Here is a 26,909-nt window from a genome sequence, read left to right as displayed (position 1 = left end):
GGGGGTTATGGAAGTGCATCCAGAACACACGTTAGGCTGGCACACGGTATTGCATCGGCCCCCTTGTCTTCTACTGTAGAGCATAATATTTAGAAGAATTCTGTGTTGTACAGTTTTGCATAATGGGAAATTCCCTTTAAGACTTGACTTCTGTAATAAGCGATCTAGAATGTTATCTGGTGCTTATCATAGGCCTGATGTACTATGGGGAAAAATGCTGAGTGCGGCTAGCCTGATTACTTCCACAAACCTAATATGTAACTATCTGCCCAAAACTGACTTGTGTGGGTCATTGCTTATTAGATTTTGTGAGATCGGGTGCAGTCCCCTTACAGCTAAATAATAAGAGTGCAGGAGGGCAGACAAGCGAATCTTACAAGAGCTCTGTGTTAAGCTGGTTCTTTTATATTCCCTTTTAGGTTACCTAGGGTGAATCAGAATTACAGACTTGAGAATCGGCGTTTGAGGTAAAACCTTTGCCTGTGATGTCATCACTGAAAGTGTTTTCCTTATTTTAGGTCAAGAGACTGACAAAATGTGCTGTAATTTTTTCACTTAAGATGAAAGCTATCTCAGAATAAGACTTTGAGTTTAAAATATGGGCCAGAGCAGGGGTCTGTAAAATATTTAGGATAGATGGCAGCCAATTTTTTTAGGAGCCAAGGATGCTTTCCTTATTTTATTTTTTTGGTCATTTAAAAAAAAAAAAAAAAAAAAAAAGTTTTATATATTCCATTGTCTTAATATATAGAAACATAGAAATGACGGCAGAAAAAGACCAAACGGCCCATCCAGTCTGCCCAGCAAGCTTCACACATTTTTCTCATACTTATCTATTTCTCTTAGCTCTTTGGTTCTATTGATTTTTCTCCTCCCTTTCTTCTCCCTTCAGGGATTCCTTGCCCGCATCCTCCCCACCCTTCTAGCCTCTTCCTCAGCTTCTGGCACTCTCGCCTCCTTCCCCTCCTGTGTAACTCAGCGATGAGGGCAGTCCTGAGTGGTGATGTCTCTCCTTGGATCCTGCCGGTGCTAGCAGCCCTGGCATTTTTCCCTTAGTTCCGCTGACACAGGCAGCCATGTTTTTTTCTTCCCAGGCTCCTGCTGCCGGTGGAAGTGGCTGCATCGCTGTCCCTTGACCCAGACTTTGCCAGCGGCAATAGCAGTGACGTCTGTCCTCCGACTCCATTAGAGGCAACAGCAGTCATGTCTGTCCCCAGGCTGAGGCCTCACTGACAGCAATATCTGTTTTTGGTACTCTAGTAGGTGATGAATTTTAGGCACCTTGGAGACCTGTTGCCTGGGATTTTTCCAGCCCCGTGTTAACTCTTTTAAAACATCGGTTTAATCTGTAGTGACAGGGAAACTCATTTTAGTATATTATATTTCCAAGATTGGCAGATTCTGTTTAAAATATTGTGGATTTTTCTGCTAAAATTTGGCAGAAATTGAAAACAAAATGATCTTGACATATCTGAGGAAATTACAGTTCTGCCTTCAAAACCAAAGGAGCAGAAAACTGCAGATTGGTCCAGAGAGAGTGTTTTTAAGTATTTAGGAGACAGTCCCTGTACTTCACTAGACAAACCTCTCTGTTCTTTCACATAGAGCAAGCACCCTGTAAAATCAGTCAAATGTGAGCATACAGAAATGTATCCAAGGAAAATATTTTAGCCATTTGAAATCTCTCCTATGGCCTAGCTGAAAAAGAAAATTAACCAATTTAAACACATTGTTTTTATCATTTATAGCAATATTATTGCTCTGTAATTTTATTTTTCCTCTCTTATCTTTGCCACTTGGAAGCAGAATGCTGCAGGACCCAAAAAATAGTGTACATTTGTTTTAGAAGTCTAAAAGTATCCTAGGGTAAAAAAGCAGATTGAGGAGTAAGATCAAGACAGAGACAGAAAGCCAGGTCAAGTTAATACTTTGATCAGTGTGACTAGTTTTGCTGCTTTGGGACCTATATCTTTATAGAGGGGATTTTGTTGAGTGTATCCCTTTTATCTCCAGTGTTGTATTTAATATAATAAAATATTTTTCTCCCTGGTCCTGAATTGCAATGCTTTGTTTTGTTTGCAGAATAGATGTCTGGGAATGATGTGATTAACTCACAAGACGTAATATCGTGATGTCAAAATGCATTTCAGAGGAGACGCACACATACCCAGGTCTCCAAGATTAAAATGGTAAGCCTAGAAAAATAAGTTCCCTGTGCTCACTTGGAATTAAAAACAATCCATGTGAGCACTGAAGATGCTAAGGAGGAAGCCATAATAGCAGCACACTTATCCTTGCTGGACAGTAGATTGTGTGGGGTATTTTGTCACCAAACCCTTGCAGGCACATTTCAGGATAATGCTCAGTCACCATATGCTGGGAATACTAAGGAGCTGTATTCCTGGTGTGTGTGTGAGACTTCTGTGTAATTTAGTAGTTTGAACAAGAAGCTCTGAAACTTGGCGGTCCAAGTTCAGATTGTGCCTCCTACTATTCAGGGTTCATCACTTTCAGGGCTCACTCTAGGGTAAATGATGCCCCTCCCGCTTGCCTGCCAGGCACTCAATTCCCCTTTTCATTCCTATTTCCAGGCAGGGGGAGGGTGCTGGGAGAGGGGGAAATGAAAGATCCTATTCTGCCACCACTCACTTAAAAAAAAAATGTATACACCCAGTTGAGAGTACATTAGCAGAACAATTTAGAGGGCAGACTGCTGCCTAGTACTCATTTCTCTCTCCCCCTTGCCCAACATACTGCTTTCTTTCTCCCAGGAACTCCCCCACCAATGAGCCCTATTTAACATTCATGTCTCTCAGTCCCCGCTACCCATCCTGACCTCACTCTTTCTCTCTCCTCATGTCTTCCTCTTTATCAATGGCCCCAGGCTATGTCGCACCTCCACAACCAGGCTAGCACTGAAAACACTCCTCTATTGGGCATGTACATAAGAGGTATCGCAGAGATGTGGTGGAAGGAGGATAATAAATGGGACAATGATACTAGGGTATAAATTATATCAATGTGACGGGGCAGATCAAATTGATAGAGGGGTGGCTTTATGTGTAAAGGATGTGTCAGTCGAGCAAGATAAATGGCTTTTAAGAAACAAAATGCACTGTGGAGTACTTTTGGATAGAAATTCCATGTATGACAGGTAAAAGTATAGTAGTAGGTGTATACTACCATCCACCTGGCCAAGATGAAGAAAATAGACTGAAATGCTAGCAAAGATTAGGAAGAGAAATACATTTGGGAACGCAATTATCAGGCCGATAAAGTACAGTGCGCTCCAGTGGATATGCTGCCACTATGCAAATACCTAGACAAAACAGGTCTCATCTACTTTCTTTACGCTGATGAGATCCTGCTCCCCATCCTGCTCCCCATCAGAGATGACATCGGCAATGCCCTAAACCAATGGGAAGCATATCAGACAAACATAACCACCATCCTTTCAGAAATGGCACTAACGCTCAACCAGAGCAAGACAGAAATTCTTCACCTCTCCAGAAATACATCAATACCCATATCTGACCCCACAGCTCTAACCAAATACAACATACTACCGACAGAGACCTGAGTCACCCTGGACCAGGAACTGAACTTCAAACAGCATATCAAGACATTGATAAAAGAAGGATTCTACAAACTCCAAATCCTGAAGAAACTCCAACCTCTACTTCACACCCCCCCTTCCCCGGACTACCGGACGGTTCTGCAATCCCTCCTTTTCGCCAAAATAGACTATTGCAATGCCCTCCTTATCGGCCTCCCTGCATCTACCCTCAAGCCCCTCCAACTCCTACAAAATGCCGCCGCACGGTCACTAACGAATAAGGAAAAAACAGATCACATCACACCCGCACTCAAACAACTCCACTGGCTGCCCGTCCCGTTCAGATCTCAATACAAAACACTCATGCTCATACATAAAGCAATCCACAATGACAAAGCCAGCTGGTTACAAGGTCCTCTAACCCCCTACAACCCCAGTAGAAATCTCCACTCAACCAACACAGGCCTGCTCCCCATTCCCCCCGCCAAGGAAGTTCATAGAGTCTCCACTAGAGAACGAGCTGCATCCGTAGCGGGTTCTCACCTATGGAACAACCTTCCAACCACTCTCAGAACTGACCCCTCTACACCCACCTTCCGAAAGAACCTCAAAACCTGGCTCTTCTGGAAAGCTTTCACACTAGACAAATAATTCCACCCCCGCCCCCCTGTTTCCTACCCTGCCATTGTACATAGTTAAATTAAACTCTTAGCATAAGTTAATACAGAATATATTATCAAGCATGTTAAGGTAATACTATCTTGTAAAACAGTTATTTGTATGTAGCCAGTTACTCAGTTATGCTGTTATAATGTACCATGTCATTATTAGGTTCGCCTTAGACATCTTGTTATATGTAAACCGATGTGATATGTCAAATCGAATGTCGGCATAGAAAAATAAATAAAATAAATAAATGCTAGAGAAGTTGCGTTTCTTGATGCCTTAAATGACTGTCATAGGGCAGCTGGGCCTAGGATCAACAAGAGGGGCAGCTAATTTAGATCTAGTCCTCTGTTGAATGCATGACCTGGTAGAAGGGATTACTGTGCTGGGACCACAAAACAGTAGCGATCATAATGCAATCAAATCTGACCTCATCACTGGAGGGAGGACATTAAGTAAAATTACTGCAGTACTATATAACTTTAGATGGGGAAAGGATGATAGAATGACAAAATAAGTTGGAAAATAACTAAAAGGAGTGGTTACAAAGGTTAAAAGCTTGTATTGGGGAGCTGGTTTGTTCCAGTGCAGCAGTAAAGTCTCAGTGGTGGAGAACAGTGAGAGCCTCTAGCTGATGTACCAGTGATACTGATAGCATGGGACTGCAGGGACCTTTAAATTCAATGCACCATGAGGGTGCAGCCATGCGCACCCGGGTTCCCTCCCCGCCCTTGTTGGACTATGGGGAGGAAGCAAAAAGGGCAGGTCGTGGCTGCTTTTAGTATCAGCTTCCTGTGGGGATGTCCATGTGATTCTCCCAGGTTTGATCAGCCAGTTCATCTCAGGTAATGAATTGTTTGGAAACTTCTTTAAGTCCTGGAGCGCGCTACCCACCATCTTTGCCCCAGCTAGGTGAGGTTGATTGAAACCGTGGTTTTTCTCAGTAAGAGAGTCCACCTGGAATTAAGGCTGGGACCCTGCAGAGTGAGAGGCACGATCAGGAGGGTATTGCTGCCCTTTTGTCGAGCTACTGGAATTGTCAAGCCCTCTTCTCTATATTTTGTTGGGACCAATTGCCTTCCTATACCTGAGGCAGTGCTTTTTCCTCAGAAGATTGATTCTGTGGAAACCTCAGGAGATATTACTTAGAGGCATATGGAAAGTGGTAACTCAGGTGGAGGTCTCCTTAATTCAGCCTGTGTCTCGTTTATGTTCTGTCTCTGTTGGAACTTCTATATTGTCTGAATCGTAGAATTGGGACCCTGGAATCTCAAGTGTTTGCCTCTAATATTGTTGCTACTTTACAACCCACTGAGGTGGCTGGTATTAAAGAGAGTTTGCCTTTACGCTTTAAATGTGAGTCGCCTATTAAATTTTCCTCAAATTCGTTTACTTTCTGGGTTAGAATTATTTAAGAAATATGCTATTGAAGGTGTTACAGTTTTCTACTGAAAAGAAAATTGAATTGTCTAGATGTGTTTGTATTCCTGGGAAAAAGAGGTTATTAAATTCAGAGGAAGGAGCTTCAGACGTTCTTGCTCCTATAACTAGCTCTGATCTTTCATGTTTTCTACAGAGATCTCAGGGTATTATAACAGCACGAGCTACTTTGGTTATTTCATGTGTTTCAGAGACCAATAAAAGGTTTAGTTTTTTTTTTTTTTTTTGGTATAAACGTTTTTTATTGGTAATCAAGGCAAAACAGAAATACAGAACAGAACAGTAGCATAAATAACATAGACTAAAATGCATCACAATGAATATGCCATAGTAATAGCAACAGACATGAAAATGCAGCAAGACTGGCAAAACTAAGAATAGGTGATTAACCAAAGTTTTAGACATATATACGCACCCCAACCCAATCTGCCCACCCCCCCCCCCCCCAACACAACCGGGAGTGTGTAACTAGCATGGAAAGGCTGGGAGACAATCTAGCCACAGAGAGGGAATGAAGCATATTCACTCTAGAGGGAAAAGCAAATCATCAATAGTAAAAATAGGACAGGAGAAATCTAGCTCTGGCAGGTTAAAAATTCTTCAAAGGGCGGAAAGGCATGTATCGGGAGAAGGCCTAGGGTACATGAAAAACCATGAAAAACCAGAAGGACAAGAACGCCCTAAAAGGCGGACAGGTTCCCGGCCAAGACTGCCCGCACGGGAAACAACAGTTATGCGGGTCGCTGTTGCAGAGTGAGCCGCTTAGTATAACAGCTCCACACCCGCTCGAACACCACCAGACGATCCCTGTGTACCGCAGTGAGTCTGCTAAGTTGGTAATATGTGTGAAGCCGATGTTGGATTCTAGCCAAACTGGGTGTGTTCGCTTGTTTCCAGAAATAGGCAATCTCAGTACGAGCTGCAATAAAAACGTGCAACAAGAATTTTTGTGTCTCTTTATTGTGATTAGGGACGGGGAGACCTAAAAGAGCATGCTGTGGAGCAGCTAACACCGGCGTCAGTACCAGCTCCGTGAGCCATTCCAAGACCGCCCGCCAAGTCAGGGTCACTTTAGGGCATGCCCCCACCATATGTGGAAATAGGTACCAATATGACCACAACCCCGCCAGCATTGGTTAGAGATGGTGGGCTGAAACTTATGAAGGCGTTCCGGTGTATAGTGCCAGCGGTAAATTAATTTATAACAGTTTTCCTGTAGACTGGCCGAGACGGAACATTTATGGGCTAATGAGTATATAATATCCCAGTCGGTGTCCTCTAGCGGGGAGGGTAAATCCTGATCCCATAATGTGCGGTGACGCGGGATGGCTTTTAATAGGCCGTTAAGGAGACCATATATTTTGGAGATGACACCCCGCACAGTAGAAGCTTGCTTACAATAGGTCTCGAACAGAGTACCCGTCAGTTTTAGGGTGCCCCCCCGGAGTCCCCGCTGGACAAAATGGTAAAGCTTAGCATAATGCAAAAAGTCCCCGTCGCCCAGATTGTTTCAGCTACGTAACTGCTCAAAGGTGAACAAGGTCCCCTGAGACTGCACATGCGACATTCTAGTGATACCCGCTGACAGCCACCGTTGAACTACTGCTGAAGTATCGCGAATGGGATAAACAGTGTCGGTGTGTAGGTGAGTCAGTGTAGTGTACCGTTCGGGCCCTACCAGCCTGGCCTTCCACTGACGCCAGACCTGGAGAGTGGTGCGGAGAGCGAAGGGTAAGTATGCAATATGTCCCCCAGTCATAGGTGGTTGCCAGGGAGGTTTAGTTTTTTTAACAGATTCAAAGAGGACCTATTCCATGGACAGAAGAGACACATTTTTCCTGATCTTTCTGAAGAATCTCTGGCTAGAAGGAGAATTTTTCTGAATCTTAAACGTGTTTCGGAGTCGGGGGCGGGGGGGCTTCCTTTCTTCTAAAATTTCCCTGCAAAGGAACAAGTTTATCATCTGAGACATGGAGATCCTTTTATTGCTGATAATTCTGGTGACTTTGGGGGGGAGGGGTGTAATTAGGTACAGATAATTGATGCATAGGTAGCATTTTTTTCTTTTTTCCCTTACCTTTTGATTTGCCTCCCTTCCTTTGATGAGAACTCTTGATGTGTTATGTGAAAGTTTTTTTTTGTTTGTTTTTTTTTTTCTTTTATATGATATTACTTGTTTTATTCCAGAATGCATTTTTTTCTTTCGAATTTGTATCATAGGTAATGATTTGAAGTTCAGTAAAAATTAAATTAGAAAAAATAAACTTTGTATGAAGCCTAGGCATTGTTTCAAAATACTACTCCTGGGGGAATTCTGCACACAAAAACTTATAATTATATATATATATATATATAGCCCAGTTCTAAAATTGAATTTGCAATATCCAATCCTTAATATTTAATGTTGTTTTTATTTAATGTTTACTCATCAAGGTTTAATGTTACAATGTATAAATAGTAAGACACCCCTGTCATACTATTACAATTGTTATATTGTGAACCGAAGTGATGTACTCCAACGAATGTCGGTATATAAAAGCAAATAAATCTGCATACTTTATATTTGTCAAAATAAAGTAATTTACATGACAGTCTTTAAGTAATTACATTTTAAATTAATACAAAAAATTTATTACTTAAAGACGCAGAACTTTAAATATTTTGAGCAGAATTTCCCTAGAAAGTGCCCCTTCCACTCACTCTCCCTACTCCCCTGGCCACTTTGCCCTCTCAGGCCCCAACTCCTCCACCTGCCAGTATCTCTCCCCTCCATCTCTAGGCTCAACCCCTTCCACTCTATCGCCACTCCCAGAGTTTGACCCCATTCTCAGTACTGCCCCTCACACAGGCTCCCTCTGTCCCTCCCTCTCTCTAGTACACATACACACACCCTCATACAGGCTCCCTCACTCTCTCGCACACACTCATCCCCTCATACAGGGGCCTTCTCTCTCTCGCACACACCCATCCCCTCATACAGGGTCCTTATCTCTTGCATACACCCTCACCCAGGCTACCTATGTCTCTCTCTCTCTCTCACTCACTCACACACCCCTTCACACAAGTGCTCTCTCTTTCAACACACACACACAATCTCTTTACACAGACTAGCACCCTCGCATATACACGATTGCTTTTCCATACACACGAGCTCTCAATCTCTCACATACATACACACACTTTCACAATCTCTTCATATAGGTTCCCTCTCTCTGGCATCCACACTCAAGCAACCCCCCCCCGCTCTGTCACACCCCCCCCCCTGTCACCTTCCCTGCTTTCTTACATTCTCCTGCTCACCCCCCTACTCTCTCTCTCTCTCTCCCCTCCCTCCCCCACTCTCTCACCCCCTTTTCTCACACATCTTCGCCGTGAATGGTGTGCGCTCCGTTCCCAGCACACTGGGGCCTTCATTTTCGCCACGAACGGTGCGCAGTAGCACAGAATTCCCCAGGACTAAAATACATTTTATCTGGGCTTACAAGACATGCATTTAAAAAAAAAAAAAAAAGGCTGAAAGAATACCAAATGACTGCCAGCAGGGATTATTGATGAGGTGAAAGAGGCAGTTAAAGCCAAAAGGACGTTTTTCAAAAAATGGAAAGCAGACCCTGATGACAGGCAAGAGCACAGATACCACCAGGTTTGGTATTAAACCTTAGTGAGACAAACCAAGAGAAAATTTGAGAGGAAGCTTGCAAGTGAGGCAAAATCTAATAGAATCTTTTTCAAGTACATTTAAAGCAAAAATCCTATGAGGGAGTCAGTCGGGCCGTCAGATGATAAAGGGATAAAAGGACTGCACAGGGAAGACCAGGAAATAACAGAAACATTGAATAACTTCTTTGCCTTGGTCTTTACTGAGGGAGGATACTGGGGACATGCTCTCACCAGAAACATTCTTTGGTGATTTGTCATTCTGAGCAACGTAAGCAAATCTCTGTGTTAGTGGAAGATGTAATAGATGAAAATGACAAATTAAAGAGTAACATCACCAAGACTGGATGATATCTGCCCCAAAGTCCTGAAAGAAATCAAACACGAAATTACCACCCCTTTACTGTTAATCTGTAACCTGTCATTTAAAACAGCTGTGATACTTGAAGACTGGAGGGTAGCCAGTATAATGCTGATTTTCCTAGCGTGTAGCAGATGGACTCAGGACCAGTGGGTATAGTGTGCTCCTGATAGCAATTGGAGACTGATCAGATTTCAATCTGAGGTCAGCCCTAGTACATATACCCTTGCAGGACGCCATATGCTTCAGTATTTTCCGTCTCCATAGTAGTTCGGGACTCTATACACGCTTGCACAGCGTTAGAGTATTCTAACCAAAGAAATCCAAAACAAAGAAGAAAACTTACCTCTACAGATAAGCCCCACTCTCCTGCGGTGATACCTACGGGTCCCTGTCCCAGTCGAGATTCCTGAGGTGATTTCCGTGATCCCTGAGGTAAGCCTCGGTCCAGCAGCCAGCCCCCGGCGTGAACTTAGACCCCGGCATCTGGTGCAAATTCGAGCACAGCGGTGAAGGTACTTTCCCAGTCCCCCCACAGCCAGAGACCGCCTGGAACGAGACCGGGAAACGCTGAGACAAGGTAAGGTAGAAAACTTGTTAAAAGTCTCCGGTCTCCGAGGCTCGAATAGCCACACAGATCACCAGCCGACGTCAATGCTACTGGGTTGATCAGCCCTATCCGGGCTAGACCCTGGTTCGATACGAGGGCCCTCCCATGTGGAGATCCTCAGACATGGTCGCCATATTGCTCGTGTGGTCATCGTCGACATTTCCATTTGATCGCCGCCCAGTCCACCGATTTGTTCTGTGTGCACAGAGGCGAGCTGTGCACACAAAATCACTTGTGTGCATACATGCAGTGCGCACAGTGATGCGCACAGCCACACGCTCAACTGTGCCAGGCGCATAAGTAAACCCCGTGCGCACAGCGGCACGTGCATCTTTTTGAGCGCGCATCCGACCTATGCGCTCAACTTTGGCACACCCGGAGTGCATAACTCTGCCTCCTGGCGCACGCTTGAACACACAAACTGGAGTTTTTCGGCGCACAAACCATGGCACAACTGGACAAGAAGCTTAAGGCCCAGGGCCTCTGCCCTGCATGCCACATTAGAGCTGCTTAGCACAAAGAGGCCACGGCCTTGTGTATAAAGTGCGAGGAGGCCCTGGGTGATCCAGCCCAAGGTCCTCCCCAGGCGGTACTGAGATCTGGATCCACAGACAGTACACCGGACCTCACTACCCCCAGCAGGAGCCTCCTTCAAATGGGGCTCCCATTAGACCCAGCATCTTTCTCCTGGGTAGAATTCTTCAAAGACCTACATACCTTTGTCCACATGCAACCGGGACCCTCTAAACCCAGAGAAGTGCCTCGCCTGCCCAAAAGCCCCAGCATTGGGGACACGGACACCTCTGACGAGGATCAAGACTCCCTGGAGGAAGAAGTAATCCCTCTAGGAACGGAACCATACCGAACCATGAGGCGGTTCTTCGCCAAAGACGAGCTTTCAGACCTCGTGGCGCACAGCTTGAAAGAGCTCGCTATCCCAGGCACAAGTGCCACAGGGGAACCGAAGACGAACCCCCTCCTCGAGGGACTCCGTCAGGCCTCCTGCCATTTTCCTTTGCTGCAAGCCGTCCTATGAGGAAAGACTAAAGAGGTTAGGACTTTTCAGCTTGGAGAAGAGACGGCTGAGGGGGGGATATGATAGAGGAGTTTAAAATCATGAGAGGTCTAGAACGGGTAGATGTGAATCGGTTATTTACTCTTTCGGATAATAGAAAGACTAGGGGGCACTCCAAGAAGTTAGCATGTGGCACATTTAAAACTAATCGGAGAAAGTTCTTTTTTACTCAACGCACAATTAAACTCTGGAATTTGTTGCCAGAGGATGTGGTTAGTGCAGTTAGTATAGCTGTGTTTAAAAAAGGATTGGATAAGTTCTTGGAGGAGAAGTCCATTACCTGCTATTAATTAAGTTGACTTAGAAAATAGCCACTGCTATTACTAGCAACGGTAACATGGAATAGACTTAATTTTTGGGTACTTGCCAGGTTCTTATGGCTTGAATTGGCCACTGTTGGAAACAGGATGCTGGGCTTGATGGACCCTTGGTCTGACCCAGTATGGCATGTTCTTAACAGCTGATTGACCTGGAATGGGAGTCTCCGGAGGCCACTTTCAAAAGGGGGTGGACCCCGCCGCCAAAGATCTCCTGGCATTCCCCAAAGTGGATGCCATGGTCTGCATGGTCGCTAAGTGCACTACCATCCCAGTCGAGGGAGGAGCGGCGTTCAAGGATGCCCAGGACAGACGTCTGGAATCCATCCTCAAACAGTCATTTGATGTTTCAGCTATGTCGCTACAGATCGCTGCCTGCTGAGCCATGGTGAAAAGCGCCTGTTTATCTAAGACCAGGAACGCCACCACGCCCGTCAAAGCACTAGAACCAGCAGTATCATTCCTCACGGATGCGAATTCCGACCTGGTATGCACCTCAGCCAGAGGTGTTTTGTCAGTCGTGGCAGCCAGAAGACAACTCTAGCTCCGAAGCTGGTCGGCCGACGCGACGACAAAGATGAGACTCACGAGAATGCCCTTTAAGGGAACCCTCCTGTTCGGAAGAGAACTGGAGAAGTTAGCCGACTTCTCCACTACCGCGGCTACCGGAGGACAAGAACAAGAGAAGCCAGCACCCCTCGCCCCGAACATCTAAGGGCAGGGGATCACAGCGCTTCAAACCGTAGAAAAGTACATATCAAACATCTCACCCCACAGGCAGGGGCCAGTCCTTTCGGAACAAGCACAACAAAAGGGGAGCTGGCTCTGGTCCAGGCCCCAGCCGCACCCCGCAATGAAAGTCAGCCGGCCTATCCACAGGAAGAAGCCAATAGGGGGCAGGCTTGCCCTATTCTACCAAAGATGGGTCGAGATAACTTCGGACAAGTGCGTCCTAACCATCATTCGAGAGGGATATTATCTGGGCTTCCACAACATTCCTCTGGACAAATTTGTGAAATCTCCCTGCCATGACCTCTCCAAGAGGATGGTAATGGAAACCACGCCGACCAAATTGCTCACCTTAAAGGCCATAATGACTGTGCCCACGCAACAACAAAATACTGGGCACTATTCCATCTATTTTATCGTTCTCAAGAAAGAGGGTACGTTCTGACCTATCCTGGACCTCGAGTCTGTCAACTGTCACCTGAAAGTCCCTCACTTCCGCATGGAAACCCTATGCTCGGTCATAAGAGCGATACAGCCGGGAGTATTCCTCACATCCCTGGATCTGTCAGAAGTCTACCTGCACATCCCGGTCCACCACAAGCATCAGCGTTTTCTATGCTTCGCGATCCTGGACCACCACTACCAGTTCCGGGCACTACCCTTTGGGCTAGCCACAGCACCCCGAACGTTCACCAAAATCATGGTTGTAGTGGCGGCGACACCGAGGAAAGAAGGAATCCTCGTACACCCATATCTGGACGATTGGCTGATCAGGGCAAAATCCCCAGAGGAAAGTCATCAGGCGACCACCAGAGTCAAAACTCTACTGGAGAACCTCGGGTGGGTGGTCAACACAAACAAGAGCTGTCTGCAGCCTTCCCAATCTCTGGAATACCTGGGAATCTGGTTCGACACCAGACAAGACAAGGTCATTCTGATTCCCACAAGGAGAACAAAGCTGATGAACCAATTATAAAACCTGTTAGGCAGCCTTCGCCCCAAGGTGTGGGACTACCTCCAAGTCCTCGGTCTCATGTCATCCACACTGGAAGTGGTCCCATGGGCAAGAGCTCACATGCGAACCCTCTAGCTTTCCCTACTGTCACGATGGAATCCGATGTCCCAGAATTACTCCGTTCACCTCCAGCTTCCGGAGGAAGTTCAAACCCAGTTACAATGGTGGCTACAAGAGGATCATCTGAGCAAGGGAGTAAGGCTATCCCCGCCGACCTGGATCCTGCTCACCACGGATGCGAGTCTACGAGGGTGGGGAGCCCACTGCCAGGAACTGACGGTCCAGGGGCAATGGGACAAGGAAGAGTCTAGATGGAGCATCAACAGACTGGAAACACGGGTAGTCAGGCTAGCTTGCCTACAGTTCATTCACAGACTCCGGGGCGAATCGGTCAGTCATGTCGGACAACACCACAACAGTGGCCTACATCAACCGCCAGGGAGGAACCAGAAGCCAACAGGTGTCCCTGGCATGGGCGGAATCAACCCTACAAGAGATCTCAGCCGCCCACATCGCGGGAAAAGACAATGTCACTGTGGATTACCTCAGCAGAGAAAGTCTAGACCCAGGGGAATGGAGGCTGTCTAACACAACCTTCCAGTTGATGGTAAACTGCTGGGGAACACCAGCCATGGACCTCCTGGCAAGCTGGTCAAATGCCTAAGTTCCCAACTTCTTCAGTCGCAGACAGGAACCACAATCCCAAGGGATCGATGCTCTTGTCCAGACCTGGCCACAGGAAAGCCTGCTATACGCCTTCCCACGGTGGCCACTACTGGGCGCAATCATCCACAAGGTAGAACACCACAGGGGACCAGTACTTCTAATGGCCCCGTACTGGCCAAGAAGGCCATGGTACGCAGACATGCGAAGGCTACTGACAGGGAGCTCTCTCCCTCTACCTCCTCACAGGGATCTGCTCCAACAAGGCCCGATCCTTCACGAAGACCCAACTCTATTCTCTCTTACGGTCTGGCCTTTGAGAGGACACGCCTGAAGAAGAGCAGATACTTGGAGGTGGTGATTGACACTCTGCTCCGAGCACGCAAGTTTTCCACATCTCTAACCTACATACGAATATGGAGAATATTCGAAGCCTGGTGTGAAGATCGTGACGTTCTCCCGTGGACAGTCGAAATTCCCACAATTACGGAATTCCTGCAGAACGGCTTACAGAAGGTGTTGTTTCTCAAGTCCATCAAGGTGCAAGTAGCCGCGTTGGCCTGCTACAGAGCCAAGGTGGGGGGCGGCAGCCTAGCATCTCATCCGGACGTCTCCTGTTTCCTGAAAGGGGTCAAACAGATCTGACCACCCCTGAAGTGGCCGATACCTTTATGGAATCCCAATCTAGTCCTAGACTTCCTAGCAGGAGGCTCCTTCAGACCCACCTGCGGTCTGTCCCTCTGACTACTAACACTGAAGACTGCATTCCTAGTGGCAGTCTGCTTGGCCCATCGCATCTCCGAGTTTCAAGCACTGTCCTGTCGAGAACCCTTCCTCAGGTTCACACCGGAATCCATACAGCTACACATGGTCCCCTCCTTCCTCCCAAAAGTGGCTTCTCACTTCCATCTTGCTGTCATCACCAGACAAGCATAAGGACTCAGGAGAATCTCGCTGCCTTTGCCATCTTAACGTCGGCAGACTCCTACTCTATCTGGAAAGGTCGGAATCCATACAAAAGACTGGCCACCTCTTCATCTTAAACAAGGGGAAGCAGCCTCATGGGCAACCATAGCCCGCTGGAGCAAAGAAGTTATCAAGGCGGCCTATGTAGAGGCAGACAAGCTTCTCCACCTCTACAAGTCCAGGCCCATTCCACTAGAGCCCTGGCAGTGTCCTGGGCGGAAACCAAGATGCTGTCACCCGCCAAGATCTGTCGGGTGGCGACATGGTCCTCCATACCTTCTCTAGGTTCTATCGCTTGGGAGGACACAGCATTCGCAAGGGCAGTACTAAGTGGGCCACGGGCAGCCTCCCACCCGGTTCGGGAGTCACTTTTGTACATCCCGTTGATCCTGAGTGCATCTGCTACACGCTAGGAAATGGAGAAATTACTTACCTGATAATTTCGTTTTCCTTAGTGTAAACAGATGGACTCAGCATCCCGCCCACGGCTGCCGACAATCACAGAAATCTCGGGATAATCCCCAAGAGCAAGACAAACACGGGTTAACCAAGCTTCCCTCTAATTATGACACCCATACCTGCCATGTGTCGGCGTTTCTCGGTTGAGTGCACTGGCGGTCTCCAGCTATAAACACATCAACCAGTTCAAGTTAACCAAGTTATGCAAATTATGCAAGTTAATCAAAGTTAACAAGTTAATCAAGTTATTCAGTCACACATATATCCACAATTGCTTTTCGAAGAGAATACTGAAGAGCATGGTGTCCTGCAGGGGTATATGTACTAGGGCTGACGTCAGATTGAAATCTGATCCATCTCCAACTGCTATCAGGAGCACACTATTCCCATTGGTCCTGAGTCCATCTGTCTACACTAAGGAAAACGAAATTATCAGGTAAGTAATTTCTCCAATTTTTTATAAAAAGGGTTCCAGAGGTGATCCAGGAAACTATAGTCTGGTTGATGTCTGTGCCAGGCAAAATGGTAGAAGCTAGCCTTAAAAAAAAACTCAAAGGAGTCTACATGACTTCTGCAAAGAGAAATCTTGCTTTTTAGAGCTGTTAAGATTTTTTTTGACGGTATAAACAAACATAGATATATTTTTTTTCTATGCATTTCCACCATGAAGTTATGAACTTTCTGGACATCCTCATTATTCGACAAGATCATTTTGTGACTTCTCTATACACTCACTCTATACGAGTATTCCACAGGAACAGTTTACTTCTCGCTTGTAAGCAGAAACGTTGTTGGGGTTGGTTGAGTCCTGCAGTTGGTCTACCCAGTAACATACTCAAAAACTTTTAACTTTATCTCTACTTTGAATAGCTGTGACAATTAAGCAGTAATTTGTTTCCAATATGGAGTTATTTTTATACAAGTGCCTAGTATGAGCCTAGTCCTTCAGTTATGCCAACATTTATTAGCATAGGCAGAAGAGAAGTGGCACATTGTCATTGAGACTAAGTACCATCTGTACAGAAACTTATAACAATTTTCCTGAGTTTTGAGCACTTAGATCAAATCCCAATCTTTTTCATTGATTGTTATTCTTAAATCCCTTTCCCAGGACTGCATATAGGAATGTGGGTCGCTACTTCTAGGTTGTAACAAATTATATACCTTTGAAATTAAATCTTTAATTTTATCAACCTGTATGCAGCTCCTCCACCTGTATGCAGCTCCAACCTGTATGCAGCTCCTCCACCGCTCTCTACATTAATGGCGGGGGTGGAAGGGAATTAGAACCAAGAGCTAAGAGAAACAGATAAGTATGGGAGAAGAAATGAGGGAAGCTTGCTGGGCAGACTGGATGGGCCATTTGGTCTTCTTCTGCCGTCATTTCTATGTTTCTATATTTTCAAATAGTGATTTGGTTAAAGTTAAAGCTTAAGATTTTTTATGCGTCAATATAAAATGTCGGATTTGGGCGTACTCTAAAACATTTACTTTCCAATCAGGGTGCTGCTGTTTCGGGACTTGCCATTCTTAATATATTTAATAGTATTTAATTTGTATATTGTTTAACTGTTACTAATCTATCCTCTATCCTCTCTTTTCCTCCTTCTCCCAGTTCTGCTACCCTTGTTAAATGTAACTGCACCTTCGGTCACCACAGTTCCAGTTTGATGTATCTACTGCACTCCTGTTTTATGTAAACCAGCAAGATATGTTTTTCATGATTGCCGGTATATAAAAACCTTAAATAAATAAATAAATAAATATATATATATTTTTTTTTAGCAGCAAAGTGTGTACTGGGTTAGCTGGCAGAGTGTTCTGCTGTGGCATTTCTTTATCCGCTGTCTGCTTACTCTGATGGTTTACTTTTGGTTTGAGTGTTCTCATGGTGAATTGTTTCCCTTCCTAGTGAGCTGTACTAATGGAAGAATGCGATGAAAGAAACACTGGATGAATGAGAGCCCTGCTTTCCAATCCCTCAGCATGGCAGGACTGCAGCTCATGACCCCTGCCTCCTCACCAATGGGGCCATTTTTTGGTCTGCCGTGGCAACAAGAAGCAATCCACGATAACATTTACACGCCAAGAAAATATCAGGTACTGGTGACAGTGCTCCTGCTCATCTAAGGGTGTTTCTGATGTTCATGGGACCTTTGGGTCTGACCTTTTGAAGTGTACTACAGTTAAAGTATTTTATTTTTTGAGAGTGCTTTCCTTCAGCACTTTTTTTTGTGTGTGTGCGCGTGTGGCTACTTCAGTTTCTGAAGGGTGATTTTCCTTGAGAGTGCTCCCAAGATCTGGTTACTGGCACCCTAGGAAGTAGGCCTTGATTGGTGCCTTGATTGGATGTATTTCCCAGGGACACACAACTTTCTCCTTTGCTATTACTTCATTTCAGCTCTTCTTTGAGGAGGTAACCGTGTTAGTCCACTGAAATGCGTAGAAATGAAGAGCAACAAGTAAAAAAAAAAAAAAAGTCAAAGGTGATTTTATGGGATTAATTAACATAGTACATTTCTTGAGTAGAACTGTAAGAAGTCAGTACCATAAAAAGGTATCTCCTCATACATTGTTTATTTGTTTTATTTCCAAGCTTAGTATTTTTGTAAAATAGCATTCAGTTTAGTGAATAAAACATTACCTTATATTTACATGGGCCCTGCCTTTTTCTATGCACAGGTTTTTCTTTTTATGCATTTTATCAGTTATATCAGAATAAAATCTGATCAGTTTGGTAGGCTGTTTTATAAAATTAGACACTTTTTTTTTGGTGTTCATTGCTGACTTTTCCGCATTACTTCACTGCCAACACTGAGAAATTGTTCTGTTTCTCTTCTTAGGTTGAGCTGCTTGAAGCAGCTTTGGATCATAATACAATAGTTTGTTTAAACACTGGCTCAGGGAAGACATTTATTGCAGTACTACTCACTAAAGAGCTGTCCTATCAGATCAGGGGAGACTTCAACAAAAATGGGAAAAGGACTGTGTTCTTGGTCAACTCAGGTAAGATGAGAGTTTGTTCCTGGTTTATGTGCCCTTACCTGCTGTGGTAAGAAGGGAGCTGCTTGGTAATGATGGCTCAGTTTTTACTGTGTGTAACCTTCTTTCTTTTATATATTCTCCCATTATATTTTCTTCTCTTATTTCACTTTTCTACACTCCTGCAGCATTCCCTTCTTGTTCACTCTTCTCCATCCTTGTACCACTTCTTCTCCCTCATGCCTTCTATTTGCATTGTTCAAACTCAGATTTAGCGTCACTTCCCTCTTAGGCTTAAATTCTTGCCTCCTCCTACCCTTCCCCCAGCACACAGCAAAAAACTATTCATGTCTGCACTTGTCCTACCCTTCCACACACATTACCCTGGTTCCTTCAGATCCCCAGAAAAGTTCTTTTGAAGTGCTCTAAATCTTCTTTTAATTTGCCTTTATACCTATCAGCAATCCCTTGCATGCAATCTGTTGCCAGAGGAGGGGAGGGGTGGGAGACTTATTTTGAGACTTATAGTAAAAACTTTAAAGTGATCATTTGTAACTAGTTGCCACGTATAGCACACACTGTTGATGCCTTTGTATTCAATTTGTTTATGTGGCAATTGATGTGACTGTTAATACTCTGGAATGGCTTAATAAAAACATTTAAACACACAAAAAAAAATCTGCTACTGCATTTTCTCCTGGTGGCCACAGAGAGAGAGCAAAAGCCAACCTGATGTAGTCCTTAGGGTTCCAAACATACAGTCATCTCATTTATGTAAATCTGTTTTTAGAATTCTGGTGAAATTAAAATTAACATTTATTGTATGTATTCTTTAAAGCATACCAGGTGGCTCAACAAGTGTCAGCTGTCCGGACCCATTCAGATATCCAGGTGGGCGAGTATTCAAGCTTGGAAATAACTGAGTCTTGGCCAAAAGAGAGATGGCATGAAGAATTTTCTAAACATCAAGTAAGCCTTTGTATTTTACCTGTCCTGTGTTGTGCTGCAGAGTTAAACTGCTCAATGAGAATTATTCAGTTTATTTGACAATATCTTGGATTTTCTTCTTTAGTATTATTTAATCACTGTTTTCTAAACATTTTGTTCATGTTCCACAGTCACATAGATTGACCTAGATAACAAAGGTGGATTTGTTCAGTTACGCTCGTAAATTTACATTCCCCTGGCAGAATTTGTAAGATGTGTAGCATTTTAAGAAAACATGAGTGATCAGACAAAACACGTCTAATTTGATAATAACAAAATGTTATGCATCACAGAATAGCACAATCATTAAAGAAACCATAGCAATAATAAAAAAAAAATTAATAAAATGGTCCTGTTCAAAAGTTTGCAAACCCTTGAATGTTTGGGCTGATAATATACCCTCAAGTTGGCACATGCAGGTTGTGATGGCAATGAAGGGTAGGTATCCACACCTGTGCCTTGTTTATTTATACACAGACATTAATTACAATCAATGAGTTTCTTTGCTCTTGAGAAACCATTGTGCATTTCATCCAGGGCTGCACTGACCTTGGTGGCTACTAAACATGGGGAAAGCAAAAGAACTGTCACATGATCTGTGAGCAAAACTAGTTCAATTTTATAAATCAGGAAAAGGATATAAAAAGGTATCCAAAGATTTGAAAATGCCAATCAGTACTTTTCAAACTCTGATCAAGAAGTGGAAAATTATGGGTTCTGACAAAGCCACAGTCAGGTAGACCAAGAAAGATTTCAGACAGGGAAATTTGTCAGGATGCAAAAAAACTCACAAGCAATTTCTATTGAAATACATGCTTCTCTGAAAGAGATAAGGATAATAGAAAGAGTAGGGAGCACTCCATGAAGTTAGCATGTGGCACATTTAAAACTAATCGGAGAAAGTTCTTTTTCACTCAACGCACAATTAAACTCTGGAAATTGTTGCCAGAAGATGTGGTTAGTGCAGTTAGTATAGCGGTGTTTAAAAAAGAATTGGATAAGTTCTTGAAGGAGAAGTCCATTACCTGCTATTAAGTTGACTTAGATAATACCGTTGCTAGTAATAGCGGTGGTTAACATGGAATAGACTTAGTTTTTGGGTACTTGCCAGGTTCTTATGGCCTGGATTGGCCACTGTTGGAAACAGGATGCTGGGCTTGATGGACCCTTGGTCTGACCCAGTACGGCATGTTCTTATGTTCTAAACTGGTGTGGGTGTTTCAGCATATACAATAAGGAGATACTCAACAAAAATGGGCTACATGGTAGAGTTCCCAGAAAAAAAGCAATTGCTGTACCAACTCTACGAAATAGTCTGCTTACAATACAGCAAACAGTATCTAGAGAAGCCTCAAAACATCTGGAACAAGGGTGGATTGGCTTATGGGGGGATCGGGCAACCCCCAGTGGGTCGGTTGCTCCGATCACATTGTTTTTCCTGCTCTGAAGAAAAACCAGCAGAGCCATGGCAAAGTCCATCCTGCTGCAGCCCAAAGAGAGGCCTGCATGGCCACGGTAGAACCCATCCTGCTGCGGCCCAAAGAGAGGCCTGCACAGCTGTGGCAGAGCCCATCCTGCCATAGCCCAAAGAGAGGTCCTGCATGCCCAGGGCAGAGCCCATCTTGCCATGGCCTGAAGAGAGGCCTGCGTGCCTATCAGTCTGTGAGCCGAAGAGAGGCTTATGCAGCAGCAGCCAAGGCCCTCTCCTCCCCCCACCTTGCAGGAGTCGCGGGTAGCAGTGGCCTTCTTTCAACTCCCAGCATTGAGGAGCAGCGCTGCCTGAAAACTATATATATATATATATATATATATATATATATATATATTTGTGTGTGTGTGAGAGCCTGGGTTTGTGTGTGTGTGTGAGAGAGAGAGAGCCTGGGTTTGTGTGTGTGAGAGAGAGTGCGAGCCTGGGGGTGGGGAGGGGTGGTGTGTGTATGGGGGAGGGAGAGAGAGGTAAAGATTCCCAGATTCACAATAATCTGTGGGTGGCTGGAAATTAAAAGGTATGGTAGGGAGAGCTGGAAATGTTTAATCCTAATTTAAATTTTGGGGTGTTATTTCATGTCTGCTGTTGGAAATATTTGATGTTTGGGAAATATTACAAAAAACTTTTTAATTACTGGATATTCAATGGCTGTTGCTTGCTTGACATATAATATATATATTTATATATATGTATATGTGTATATATGTATATATATATGTATATTTTTTTTAGTGTGGTTTTAATATTATGAATGATGTTTTATATCTCTTGACTTCATTGCTTAATGTTTTATGAGGAATGATGTTTTTGGTTTTCCATTGTTGCAATGCATAATAGTCAGGCTTACTGTGTTTTTCAGAGCATGTGTGAGCCAGTTTACATGTATATGAGTGAGGGAGAATGAGCACACCAGTGAGTATATGTGTAAGCAAGAGGACTATTTAAAACTGTAAGTTTGTGAACCAGTCAGCATGTAGTGAGAGAAAATATAAGGGAGTTTGTGTGAGAATGAACCATATATATATGAGAGAGGAGAAAGTTTGTGCATACCTCCTATCCATGACAATCTGTGGGTGACTGGAATTTAAAGTTCCCAAGTATGAAGAGCAAGGACATTTTTTTTTTTTAGCTTTAGTTTTAATTATTGGGTGTTATTTGATGCATCTGCTGTTTTTTGAAATATTTTATTGAGAAATTGAAACAAAAAAGTTCTATTTTTAGTCGATCGATGTTCTTATCAGCTGCTTTCAAATATTCTTTTTATGAGTATGATTTTACTGCTATGATTGATGGTTTATATATCTTGATGTTACTGTTTAATGAGGAATGGTGATGGTTCTGTTTTTCCATCGTTGTACTGCATACAGAGTCTGTTTTATGGTTTTTAGTTCAGTTTTTGTTTGCATGTTTCTAGTTAAACTTTGTCTATTTTGTATTTGGTGAGGGGCTGTGTGTTCTACATGTGTGATTGAGGTGAGGTATTCTGCTAGCGTGCAGTTTCTTTGTAGGGATTTATAACAGCTTGGCTTGTTCTGTTATCCTAATATTCGGTGTATTGGTGTTCTAGGGCCTGCTGTAATAGAGTAGGTAGGCAGTGCAGAGCTTGGGGAACTATTAAAGCAGCAGACTCTGTAGCACTCAGTCAATGAGAATGCACTGGAATGGTGGTGGGGGGTATGGAGAAGTGGAGGCAAGCTACAGTCACAAAAAGGGATGAGGTGAGACAAGATGAAGTGCCTATGCAGTGTTGAGGAGACTTCTGTAGGCTGGGCTTTCCTCCTGAAAGAGTCAACTGACTGTGGAAACTGAGTTTCCTGGAGGGAGGGTGGGAATGTGAATGGGAAAGGGAGAGGGTGAGTGTACCTGCAGGCTGGGGAAGGGCTGGCAGCAAGCAAAGACATTTTAGATAATCATGTGGCAGCACTGGAGAGGGGGTACTCACTGTGTGAGCATATGAGCAGCAGCAGCAGCACAATGACAAGAATGTGTGTTTCAGAGAGAGAAAGAGAGAGAGTATGTGTGTGGCTGTCTTTCTCCCTGACACAGAAAGAAACCCGTACACACACTTTTTCTGACATACCCATCCACTGTGAGCAAGAGTGTGTATATGCGAGTGTCTTTGTGTCTGAGATAATATGTTTGTGTCTGACACTGGTTGGTAGTGTGGTTGTCACATTACTTGACAGCTAGTTCAAGAGCTAATTGGTTGGCAAGAGACTATAATACCAGATTAGGAATCCGAGATGTAACCAGACTTGCAGGCGGATGGCTACTGATTGCATGGATGGAAGAGGGCACGCAGCTATGTTTGCTCACCTCTGGTCTAGAGTGTGTCCTACTACTTAGTTATTTAGGAAAAATATGACATTTATGTTGGAGACTTTTTGGCTCAATTCTTCCAGGCTCCAGGTCACATGATATACCTATGAAGGATTAGTTTGGCGTGTTTTTGAGAACTGTTGAAACACATGCTGCTGGGAAAATGCACAAGGGAGTCAGACAGATAACTTGTGGGCGGATTTTGAAAAAAGTACCCTGGGCTGCTATTTTCCTGCAATCCTCCCTAGTCTGGAACAAAAGAGTGATGAGACCAAAATCAAACTTTATGGTCAAAACCATAAATGCTATGAAGAGACCATGAAGCATGGAGGTGGATCTCTGCTGTTTTGGGGGTGTAACTACTCTGAATAATTTTTTGTTTCCGTTTTATTAATCATTCCCTTCCTAATAATTCCTAACATTGTTTGTTTTTTTTGACTGCTGCAGCACACTGAGCAGGTGATTTTAAAGTATTATCCACTATGATGCATAGATCTTTTTCCTGGGTGGTAGTTCCTAATATGAAACCTAACATCGTGTAACTACAGCAAGGGTTATTTTTCCCTATATGCAACACCTTGCACTTATCCACAATAAATTTCATCTGCCATTTGGATGCCCAATCTTCCAGTCTTGCAAGGTCCTCCATTAATGTATCACAATCTGCTTGTGATTTAACTACTCTGAATAATTTTGTATCATCCGCAAATTTGATAACCTCACTCGTCATATTCCTTTCCGGATCATTCATATTCATATAATATATATATATATATATATATATAATATCTATCTCTATCTATCTCGATGCTAGAGCTAGATATAGATATAGATATATATATATACACCTACGCGCAGCTTCCTGGCTGACGAATGCAAATTCTCCTCCAATATTTTCTGATAAGATGCTGCATTCAATCCGCCAGCAATTTTAACTAAATTTTAACTAAATTCCCTGTGCTGTTGCAGCATCTTATCAGAAAATATTGGAGGAGAATTTGCATTCGTCAGCCAGGAAGCTGCGCGTAGGTGTATATATATATCTATATCTAGCTCTAGCTCTAGCATCGAGATAGATAGAGATATATATATATATATATATATATATATATATATCTCTATCTAATATGAATATGAATGATCCGGAAAGGAATATGACGAGTGAGGTTATCAAATTTGCGGATGATACAAAATTATTCAGAGTAGTTAAATCACAAGCAGATTGTGATACATTAATGGAGGACCTTGCAAGACTGGAAGATTGGGCATCCAAATGGCAGATGAAATTTATTGTGGATAAGTGCAAGGTGTTGCATATAGGGAAAAATAACCCTTGCTGTAGTTACACGATGTTAGGTTTCATATTAGGAACTACCACCCAGGAAAAAGATCTATGCATCATAGTGGATAATACTTTAAAATCACCTGCTCAGTGTGCTGCAGCAGTCAAAAAAAACAAACAATGTTAGGAATTATTAGGAAGGGAATGATTAATAAAACGGAAAATTTTATAATGCCTCTATATCGCTCCATGGTGAGACTGCAACTTGAATACTGTGTACAGTTCTGGTCACCACTTCTCAAAAAAGATATAGTTGCGATGGAGAAGGTACAGAGAAGGGCAACCAAAATGATAAAGGGGATGCAACAACTCCCCTATGAGGAAAGGCTGAAGAGGTTAGGGCTGTTCAGCTTGGAGAAGAGACAGCTGAGGGGGGATATGATAGAGGTCTTTAAGATCATGAGAGGTCTTGAATGCGTAGACATGAATTGGTTATTTACACTTTCGAATAATAGAAGAACTAGGGGGCATTCCATGAAGTTAGCAAGTAGCACGTTTAAGACTAATCAGAGAAAATTCTTTTTCACTCAACGCACAATAAAGCTCTGGAATTTGTTGCCAGAGGATGAGGTTAATGCAGTTAGTGTAGCTGGGTTCAAAAAAGGTTTGGATAAGTTCTTGGAGGAGAAGTCCATTAACGGCTATTAATCAAATTTACTTAGGGAATAGCCACTGCTATTAATTGCATCAGTAGCATGGGATCTTCTTAGTGTTTGGATAATTGCCAGGTTCTTGTGGCCTGGTTTGGCCTCTGTTGGAAACAGGATGCTGGGCTTGATGGACCCTTGGTCTGACCCAGCATGGCAATTTCTTATGTTCTTGTGGTCTTAAGGCCAAGTTGACCTTTCAGTGACTGCAGCAGAAGAAAGTGAAGGTTCTGGAGTGGCCATCACAGTCTCCTGACGTCAACATCATCGAGCCACTTTGGAAAGAACTCAAACATGCAGTTCATGCTAGAAAAACCAAAGAATTTACAGGATCTGTAAGCTTTTTGCCAAGAGGAATGGGAAGCTTTACCCCATAAGAAAATAAAGGGCCTCATTCACAAGTATCACAAAAGACTGCAAGCAGAGGAGTGGAGGACAAATCTGTGTGGCTGGAGCACTTCGAACTTCATGGCTGCCTACGAGTGCTGAGAGTGAGAAAATCTGCCGAAATTCAAGGGAGAGAGAGAGGCCTGAGATGGCCCCCGTGTGACATCACCAGGTGCCCCGGAACACCTTAAAAGCAAAGGCCCTGTGGTGCGCAGCCGCCGGCACACAGCCAAAGCTGCACGCCAAACAGGCGCGTCCCTGGGTAAGAAATGGGGAAGAAAAGAAAATCCAAGTCTTGGACCTCTTCACCGGTTCCCTCCCTGTCAATAAGGCAAGGACCAATGGACGCTCACATTATACATGTGGGTGAGTCGTTTTCAAGGGACTGTAGGGAGGAGAATTCCCCTCTTGGGGTAACATTTAAGTCCCAGGTCCACCAACCTCCCCTTCAACCCGCTATAGAATAACTAGCTAATAGTAATGTTACATATTCTCCATCTTTAGCTTTCCTGACTCCAGTAGGAGATGGGAATGCTGGAAATGGGGGTATCTAGATGAGACAAATATCCCAGGGAAAATTGGGAACAGAGGGTAATTCTGTACTAGTTCTATGTCCTTCAATAATTCCCGAATTAAGTGATGTAATGGGGGGAAATATAGTGGAACCAGAGAGTGTTACTCTGCTAGATGTTTGGAGATTAATTGCTAAAGTAGATAATAAACTGATTAGTTCATTATTTCAGATACATACATACCTTTTCAGTAGAAACAAGAGCAAAGTTTGAAGATGAAGATGTTAGGATTAAAAATGTAGAACTCTCTGTTTCCACATTAAATTCGCAAGTAAATTTGTTACAGGCTATTGGTACGTCTTTTATAAAGGATAACCGTATCCTTCACATTCAGATAGATGCTTTGGAAAATGAAATCGTTTAATTTGCGTTTGAATGTTCCTATTTCTAGATTGTCGTCACCTAATGAATTATTTAAGAAGTATTTTAGTGAAATACTATCATTTGAAGCAGGTAAAATTCCTGTTATATCGAAGATGTACTATTTACCAAATAAGAAAACGATCCCTGCTCAGGTAGGGGAAATAGATATTTTGGGGAGTCCTTTGGTTTCTACCTTTTTGGAGGACTGTATATATAACATCCCAACCAGTGCTACCTTGTTGGTTTCCTTCTCTCTAAAACAAGGTAAAAGATGTGTTCTTTGTGAAATATTTCCAAAGTAAAGAAT

The 26,909-nt window shown here is 43.6% G+C and overlaps 1 protein-coding gene across 2 annotated transcripts in view; it reads left to right on the top strand.

Annotated features, from left to right (window-relative positions):
* Window positions 1-417: 417 nt before the first annotated feature.
* The window catches only part of LOC115082247 (endoribonuclease Dicer), a gene marked incomplete at its 3' end in the record, with an annotated part of 129,039 nt that continues 102,547 nt past the window's right edge, over window positions 418-26,909 (top strand). Inside the window, 5 exon segments of one of the 2 annotated variants that reach the window (XM_029586495.1) lie at window positions 418-467; window positions 2,083-2,189; window positions 17,427-17,614; window positions 18,358-18,520; window positions 19,335-19,465. In XM_029586495.1, coding sequence (XP_029442355.1) covers window positions 17,468-17,614; window positions 18,358-18,520; window positions 19,335-19,465 — 441 coding nt within the window. 2 annotated transcript variants of the gene reach the window in all.

Source organism: Rhinatrema bivittatum, unplaced genomic scaffold (genome assembly GCF_901001135.1).
Source record: "Rhinatrema bivittatum unplaced genomic scaffold, aRhiBiv1.1, whole genome shotgun sequence".
Classification (NCBI taxonomy): domain Eukaryota; kingdom Metazoa; phylum Chordata; class Amphibia; order Gymnophiona; family Rhinatrematidae; genus Rhinatrema; species Rhinatrema bivittatum.
Note: the sequence above shows the minus strand (reverse complement) of the source record. Positions and strands in the feature narration are given on the sequence as shown.